This window comes from Olea europaea, chromosome 14 (assembly GCF_002742605.1).
Source record: "Olea europaea var. sylvestris chromosome 14, O_europaea_v1, whole genome shotgun sequence".
NCBI lineage: Eukaryota > Viridiplantae > Streptophyta > Magnoliopsida > Lamiales > Oleaceae > Olea > Olea europaea.
In genome coordinates this window covers 3,303,086-3,312,713 of record NC_036250.1, presented here as the reverse complement: position 1 = coordinate 3,312,713, position 9,628 = coordinate 3,303,086, and the positions used below count along the sequence as shown (strand labels likewise).

The 9,628-nt window shown below is 34.4% G+C and overlaps 1 protein-coding gene across 1 annotated transcript; it reads right to left on the bottom strand.

Annotated features, from left to right (window-relative positions):
* Positions 1–6,872: 6,872 nt before the first annotated feature.
* On the bottom strand, positions 6,873–9,306 carry LOC111408800 (subtilisin-like protease SBT1.9). The gene has a single exon (XM_023038571.1). The coding sequence runs from the start codon at positions 9,191–9,193 to the stop codon at positions 6,914–6,916; it is 2,280 nt and encodes a 759-aa protein (XP_022894339.1). The 5' UTR covers positions 9,194–9,306; the 3' UTR covers positions 6,873–6,913.
* Between the last annotated feature and the right edge of the window lie 322 nt (positions 9,307–9,628).

The window sequence follows — 9,628 nt, the reverse complement described above, 5'->3', positions numbered from 1 at the left end:
CAACCATTTTCACCCATAACACTCCGTTCACTCTAGAAATTTTGCCATACCCTTTGCCAGACAGATTTAAATATCCTTAAATAAAGAAATATGATGGAACTACTGATCCAATCAACCACCTCAATATATATACAGACTTCATGAACTTGCAAGTTGCATCAGACCCAATGACATGCAATGCTTTTCCACAAACCCTAACTAATGCTGTTAGGGATTGATTTTCTACCTTGTAGCTCAATTCCATTGCCTCATTCTCATACTTGGGCAACAATTTTTTTGCATTCTTTGCAAGTAGTAGATGCATCCTTCATCCAACTTCGTTGAGGGCAAAATGAGTTCCTACATGTCTTCATGCCACTGCTTAAAAAGGAAATGCTCTAGATACCCGAATTACATATTACAATAGCTGTCTCTGTCCTCACATATGTCATAAAGTGTGAAGCATTCAAAATGTCTTTGTCAAAGACCCTGTCAAAATCCTTGGGATAACTACATCTCACACACATAACATGCATGAAACAGACTTTAAACCACATTAGTTTCAACCTATGTAGCACACCAATCCAACCATTTAGGCCAACATTCATTCCACTCCAACCATTTATGCCAACATTCATTCTTACCGAATGCCATTACTTCTCCTACATTTATTTATGCCAATTCTACTTTTACGACTGGACATTATGCCCTTGTTTGAAAACCATTTTTCTCATTCTTTCTTTTTCATACTCATTTGCAACTACACATTCTCGCAAAAAAACATTCTTCACATAAACCTAAAACTTTTCCTTACTTTTTAACCATACATTCTCCCAAAATTTACTATTCAAAAGCTCATTCTTTTAAAAAACAAATTTGTCAAACAGGGGATATATGTGTCTTCAACAAAAAGACATAGACCAAGAAATCACATCCTATACACATTTCATAACTTCATTCGCAATGAAAAAAATGTAAAAAATTCAAGTTTATCAAAATACAAAAAGAGAAGGAAATAATGAAATTGTAAAAAAAAAAAAATAATAATAAAATAATATATATAAAACATCAAGGTTGATAGCTGTTGATGAAAAATTACATATATGAATGAAAAAATGTAAAAAATTCAAGTTTATCAAAATACAAAAAAAGAAGGAAATAATGAAATTGTAATAAAATAAAATAAAATAATATATATAAAACATCAAGGTTGATAGCTGTTGATGAAAAATTACATATATATACATATGTATGTATGTGTGTGTGTGCGTGTGTGCGTGTGTGTATATAACATCAAAGTTGATAGCTGTTGATGAAAATTTGAAGATTTATCACTAAGGTGAAGATAAATATACAACTGTTGCTTTAAGTATAGATTTGTATAAACCAATCAACGTTCAAACAGAATAATGATACCCTAACCATTAACCCAAAAAAATAAATATCTTTATTAATACCATAATGAAGATATTTTACTACCCTTAAAAGCAAAATTTTCATCACGTAAGACCTCAGCTAAGCTAAATCCCCAAGATGAGTCGATAGCCGACTATGCGAAGGATTCAATCGAGACATTTTTGGGAGTTTCAAGGCACAAATTTCAGTTCTAAGAGGAGACTATATATGCACACATACTTTAGGTCAAAACTGGGAGACATTATTCTTGAATGTTAGAGCAAAGAACGATCAATTTCTCTCACGCTAAAACTACACTTACAGGTGGTTCTCTTCGAATTCAAGCAAGAGGAAGGGGGAGGGTTTGGTATGTGTTTTGCCCCTCATGGGGTGATCGAGTTGGTGTAGTAGGTGAGTGCAGAGTTTTTGATCACGAATTCGATTCCTCCTATCAACACTTTGTCGGTCGAGCCTGTCGTACAGAGTTGCCTAGTGCAGTTTACCTGGCTGGCTTGATTTGCAGGCTATTGCTGTTGGGAAAATTGGGTGATTTGTATGTAGATTTATTTATCAATTAGCATAATCAATTAAATGACATAAACGTAAATTTAACAATAATATAAAACAAGAAGAAGGTTAGAAAATTAAGCCTTGAGAGTCACGTCGAGGACGCTGTCCTAAAGTCGTGTTGCCTCTCATTCGTGCGGGTTTTTTCGACACTACACGATTCCAAAATAAATCCATGTGGCTCTTCTTCTATGGGCACGACCATAGGGAGAAAATTGAACGATCCTTTATCAATTGTCAAAATAGTATAGGGTAAAATTATAGAGAATAATTTTGGAATCAATCATCTCAAGTTGTGTTTTTCTAATTGTATTTGATTTTGTTGTGTAAAACAATGAGAAATCCACCTCCTTTTATAGGTAAAATCAGCCCCTACAATTAAATCATTAAAATAGATGTTATAACATGAATTATAATGTTTTAATTGTGTGAAAAATGATTATTAAATAAATAAAAACTGAAAATTAAATGGGTTAGTTGTTGAAAGGTTGAAACTTATTTTTAAGTTACAATAATCCCCCACAAGTTTTAAGCTTTCAAAATAATTAAAATATATAATAGTGGCAACATAATACTGTGCAATAGGTGTAGGTGTCTTTTGGACTTGAACCTCACTTAGTAATAACAATTTCTATTTGAGGGAGCCATAATGGACTAATGGACTAAGCCTTGAATTAGGTCCTTTTAGTCAAATTTCAATTGTTCCACACACAGTATCGATTTAGGCTCTAGTTCATTGTGGGTAGTGCTTTTAATGACCATGCGTTCTAATCTTGATTCTAGTAAGAGTTTCTAGGGAATAGCCCAATTCCATAGCCACGGCCTCATGTCAACTCTTACATAGGTGAGTCCTCCAAGGGTGTGTGTGACCCACACCTGGCGAGAATTCTCGCCTCGGTACTCATTCAAGGTTAAACACTTCCTAACATCACATTATTATTAGCATTATTACCATAAGGATGAGCACAATGTAAGTAGTGCTATTACAAGTCACGCAGTACGGGTTGTTTCTACCACATTAAACCTTCTTCATGGGATCTCCAATCACAAAGGTTGGGTTACTCCCGAAAGTGACTTCCTTATGGGCTTAAACCCATTCCCCTCAATGATTTATATATATCCATTTCAGACTATAATTTATTTCATGTCCCTCTCGGACAATAATTTGGTGACGTCAATTTACAAGCTTTGTTCTCCTCTTGCATATGGGCATATCTACATGTTCTTCTAAAACTTTCACAACATATCAATATAATTTATTTAAGTATAATAAGAAAAATGCATAAAATTTCTAATATTGACATTTAGTAAAAGCTTTGCACAAAAAACATCCAAACTCTTATATTTCACTTGCAGTCTTTAGACTCAATTTGAACACTTTGCTAAAAATGTTAATTATGAATAATCATGGATATAAAGTACATATATCTGAAATTTTTCGTACCCCTACATTCCAATAATATCCTACTTAAATTGAGTAAATATTTTACTATTATAATTTGTATCTGAAAACAACTGATCTATGAATTGTTTCACTTATAAGTGATTATATGCGCTTCATGTAAATCTTCACATCAATGCATGCTTCATAAAAGTTATCTTATTCATCTAAACGTGAACTCATTGAAAGACATCTCCATATATTTTGTATATAAAGGAATGATATAATTATCTTATAGTTAAAACCACAAACTCAAAGAAAGTCTTACAAACTTCCATTACTTAGGCAAATTCTCAATGATGTTCCTATAACTAACCTCAACCACAGTTGTTACATATCTGTGAAGAGTTTTAGGTGATGACATTTATCTTTAAAATGATACATGTCTCAAACACTTTCCTCATGATGGGAACTTCTCAACATTTATGCAAATCACAAGATGAACTGCTTTACTCATGGATCTCACCTATGATATTTCAACATTGAGTTTAGGTTGTTCCCAGGTGACCATTAAATGTGTGATTTGGCCATACCTCCTTGGACATATTATATGTCCAAACTCCTTTTAAGACTTAAACATGCAGAAATAACAATAATAATTTCATTGTTTTTTATTTTATAATATATACTTATGAATACCAAAATGGAACTTTCTTATAAACTAAAATTTACAACTTTGTAACTCCAAAATTAAAATGAAATAAAACTGAAAATAATTAAATCTGAAATTATTAGAAACATAAAGAAAATTAAAGCTCTTGAAAGTTACAACAATACGTTAGTGATTAGTGATTTCATTTATTAGGATTTAATTTAAACCTTTGAATTCCAAAGTGCTCCTTTAAGCCCCAACTTATGAATTTGTTCCCTCCAAATATCATCAACTAAAACTCATTAGCAAATAACATGCACTAAAGAAACCAATCGAAACGTCCAGTAAGCTCGTCAATGAGAGCATTGGAACATTGATGGATACCAATGTTAGATAGCAATTCTTTATTACTATTAAAAATTGATGTATCATGTAGCAATTTTTGTCTTAGTGGATTGCTCACTACAACACTATCGTAAATAATTTATATGAAAAGTCATTTCATATGATACAAATGTAATATGCACATATTTGTTAAAGAAAATGCAATATTGTGTGTTTTTTTTTAATCATCGATTTATATCAAGCTAAAATTGTCTTAATAATGTTCATCAATCCAAAATTGCTAATCAGATGAATAAAGGAAAGAAAACTATCTGTTGAATTTTGATTCCCTTGGATTTTGCTTTTCATCTTCTCGCTATGGGTTTTACTTCTCCCTTGCCCAAATATTTTGGTCAAAATTGTTAAATCCAGACTCTTACGATAATTCATCTTCAACAAATTAAATGCTTCATTCATGCATCCGTATAAACTAGGTAGAAATTTTAACTAAAATAATCTTTTATCATTTTCAACAAATAGTGTGTCTCAAATATAAAAGCTCAGATTGTCCAAAACTTGCAAATGATATTATGAAAGACAAACATGCTGATATTGCTAATTAGGAACATTAACTACAACTAAAGTGCATGTCTTCAAGTCCCACATGGATTGCCAAATGTTGAAAAACATATCTAACTTAGGTTCAAGAACAAGTCTAAAGCCCGGATCATGACGAACAAGTTGACAAAGAATACTCCTATTAGAAGGGCTTTTTATATCTAACAAGATTCAAATAAGTTAAATAAGTCATATTCTTATATCGAATAATACTATTACAAGGGCCTTTTTTTTTCCTGTTCTTTTTAACATCTAACAAGATTCAAATAAGTCATAATCTTATATGATGCCTCTTAAACAGAGATTGCACATAAACTAACCATCTTAGTACATGATATTTTGAAGATGTTCAATCCCACAATTGCCAACTTACAGTTTCAAAATCATATCAAACATTCCATGAAGAGTTCATTTACACACAAATCACAGAACACGACTTTAGATTGTTAGGAAAATTGGGTGATTTGTATGTAGATTTATTTATCAATTAGCATAATCAATTAAATGACATAAACGTAAATTTAACAATAATATAAGACAAGAAAAAGGTTAGAAAATCAAGTCTTGGGAGTCACGTCGAGGAGGCTGTCCTAAAGTTGTGTTGCCTTTCCTTCGTGCGGGTTCTTTTGGCACTACACGGCTCCAAGATAAAATCCATGTGACTCTTCTTCTACGGGCACAACCATAGGGAGAAAATTGAACGAGCCTTTATCACTTGTCAAAATAGTATAGGGTAAAATTATAGAGAATAATTTTGGAATCAATCATTTCAAGTTGTGTTTTTCTAATTGCATTTGATTTTGTTGTGTAAAACAATGAGAAATCCACCTCCTTTTATAGGTAAAATCAACCCCCACAATTAAGTCATTAAAATAGATGTTATAACATGAATTATGATATTTTAATTGTGTGTAAAATGATTATTAAATAAATAAAAACTGAAAATTAAATGGGTTGTTGTAACTTAAAAGAAGTTTCAACCTTTCAAAATATTAAAGCACTTTAATTTTAAGTTTTAATATAAAATTAAAACATATGGTAACCTATGTTTTAATGGTGTAATTGAGGTTTAATTGTAGGGTTAAAATATATCCCTATAAAAGGGAGTTCTTTCATTTGAGGAAAACAACTTGAGATACAAGGAAAAATAAAATATTATATCTATACTTTATACTATATTTCTATAGTTTGTGGCAACTTGATGAAAGACTCGTTCTTTATCTCCCTATGGTCGTGCCAATAGAAGGAGAGCCACATGTGTTTTATCTTGGAGCCGTATAGTGCCGAAGGAACCCGCACGAAGGGGAGGCAACACGACTTTAGGACACGTCGTCGACGTGACTCCCAAGGCTTGATTTTCTAACCTTCTTCTTGTTTTATATTATTGTTGAATTATGTTTGTGTTGTCTAATTGATTATATAATTGATAAATTTATCTACACACAAATCATTCAATTTTTCCCAACAATTGTGTCGATCCGAGGATTTACTTATTGCGCATCCGAAGGGTAGCGACCGTGTGTTTTTCCGTAAAAAACAAAAAAAAAAAAAAAAAAGGAGGAAGGGGGAAGGGGAGGGGATTGAAGATTCTTCAAAGTGATGACCGAAGATTCAACTTTTCTCTACAGTTTCCTTTTATATCAATCAATTCTGGATGATGTATGAGAGAAACTTATTGCCTATTTTTACGTAAGAAATCAGCTAAACAGAGACAGGAGAAGGAATTCTGATAATTGATCTCTTTTCAATTGTTCGGTGCAATAAGTCTTCACAACACTTGACGAACACGAAGTCAAAAGTAAACATGAGACAGTTCTTGTAATTATGTTTCTTCAGAGTCATTTATAAAGGAGATCTTCTTTCAGTTTTAATATTTTTCATATAATTTATCTTAACGATACATATTTTCCATTTTAAATAATATTATTTGGTTTTAACAATTCAAATTCCGGAAAGTTGCAGGCAATTACAAGAATTATCACTTAGCAATCATAAAACTAGTCAACATAAGGCCGTTGAGCCACCACAAATGGACTACGTACTGTATGTTTTTCATTTTCCTCAACCCAAGTGATTGAACCATGATTATTCGGCGTATGAGTCTTAAAACGTATGGTCACTGAATAGCTCTGCTTCTCATACTTCTTTTGGAACACCATTGTTTCTGGAAATACCGTGATAATAGAATCCTTTGTTTTTTGAACTTTAACTTTATATGTTGCAGGGCCATCCCCAACATTTGTAACAGTCCTCCGGAATTTCTGAGTTAATGTACTTCTTGTTTCTTCAGGATGATACACAGCAATGAACGATGGGTAATTCAGATCAGATGATGGATTTGAGCAATTGTAGCTTGATCTTATGATTGATTGAGTTTGTTTACGAGTAAAATTCATGGAACAAACAAGATTTACGTAGTCGAGTGGGGTGGCATCATAAATGAGACCTGGATCAAGAGCACGATTCGGATCAACTTGTCCTGCCCCCATGTCAGTTGGTGTAGCATCTAAATTATTGTTGCCCGTGTCTTTGATGGGTTTTTGTGTATTATCAAGTGGATTTGCAGTGGTCATCATGGCAGATTTAATAGCGGCAGGACTCCAATCTGGATGCGCAGCTTTTATGAGCGCAGCAGTTCCAGATATATGAGGACAAGCCATTGATGTACCTGACAAGAATGTGTAGTCACTAGCCAGCAATGTATCCTTACCAATGCGTGCTGCAATACTATTAGGATCATAGGCTGCTAAGATTAACACTCCTGGTGCCATTATGTCTGGCTTTAAGATGTCTGGATAGCTTTGTGCAGGACCTCTTGATGAAGATTTCGATAGTGCTGGAGCAGCTATGGGCCCTGCTCCCAAGATTGTTTCCTGGAACTCGATGCTTGCTCGTGGGTCAGCATGTTTAGATGCATATTTGATCACATTTTTTGCATCTTTTGGGGTAATTACTACTCCAGGGTAAGGAAAAGAATGAGAATGAAGCATGCTAGGATCTTCATTAATGATTATAGATGCACGAACATTGGACTCCAAGAGATGCTGCCATAAGAAATCGAATCCAATTTTTTCATCTGATTGATTACATATGATGATACCATCTCTAGGAGCTTTAGAAATTAATTCTGTTGAATTGCAGGCAGATAAGGTCTTATCGTAAGTGAGAATCAAGTTTCTGACTGTGGCTCTAGCAGGAAACAAGCTCCATCCGATGATGGACAGACCATTCCCTAGAGTTATGGTCCCAGCAAACCAACGATCAACAGTTCCTGAGGCCACTAGCACTGCCCAAGGGATTCCTTTGATTAAAGTTGCAAAATTTGGACCACGGTTTCCTGCTGAAGTAGAGACAAGGATTCCCTTCTCTGTGGCACCGAAGGTAGCTATGGCAATTGGATCCTCGTACAAATAAGTCCTACGGTTACTCAGAGAAATCGACAGTATATCAACTCCATCAGCCACAGCCTGGTCAATACCTGCAAGAACATCAGATTCTAGACTTCCTTCATTCCAGATGACTTTATATGCTGCAAGCCTAGCACGTGGAGCCACTCCTCTCGCTGTTCCTGGAGCGTAGCCAAAGAATGAAATTCCGTCAACGTAGTTTCCAGCAGCAGTGGACGCCACATGGGTGCCATGTCCGGAATCGTCCCTTGCTGAATCCATCGTTATTGTAATTCCGGGATTTGCTTCCCGAACTCCCCGACTGAAGTATCTTGCTCCAATGAGTTTCTTGTTACACAATGAAGAATTAAACCCTTCATCTGCCTGGCAAATACCCTTCCATCTTGCAGGAACTTCCGTCATTCCATCATCCTTAAAGCTTGGACTTTCTGGCCATATGCCACTATCAATAATCCCAATAATCACATCTTTACCATACTCAGATGCTGGCCATATACCTGTGGCAGTATTGAGAGAAAGAAACTTGGAAGTATGGGTGGTGTCCGGCGTGACAATATCATCGGGATAAGCCGAAACGAAGCCCTGTGACTTCTTCAAAGCTCTCAATTCATCTTTGGACATTACTGCACTGAATCCATGAAATGCATGGTCATATGTATAGACAAGCTTTGGTGAAGGATTATGAGCACCTAATGAGGTTAGTTCAACTGATTTAATGGATTGAAGAATGGAAGAGTACCAATAATGGTGACTGGAAAAAGCCTTGGGCATCAAAGATTTGTCCATGTGGACAATATAAGTAGATCTTTCTGCTGAAGCCAGCAAAAACCATGAGAAGAGGAAAATTATGAAGGCCTCAATCAGCCCCATTTTTCTTTTACTGAGAACAAGTTCTTATGTGGCACCTCGGAAGGAAAACTTGGTTATTTGGGTCTTTATAGATTGAAGTTAAGTGAGAAATGTCCTCGAGTCAATAGTGTAACCAAGTTGCAAGTGGGGGATAAAAGTATTAACTGCAAATATTTAAGTTTGAGGGGAAATGAAAAAGACAGCTCCAATGCTCTGATACTTGGTAGGTGTATTATCATCATAAAATTATTTGAATTTTTACCCCTTAGATACTGGCTTGTGTATTCCTTTGGATTCAGTCCTGTACGCTGGTAATATTTGTCTAAGTTTACAACTTCTTACTTTAAACATATTTTTCTATATTTATAACTTAATATTTTTTTGGGTAATAAAGAGGGATTACAATCTTTAATGCTTTTAATTCGAGGGGCAATTTAATCTGAGAACAGAAACAAA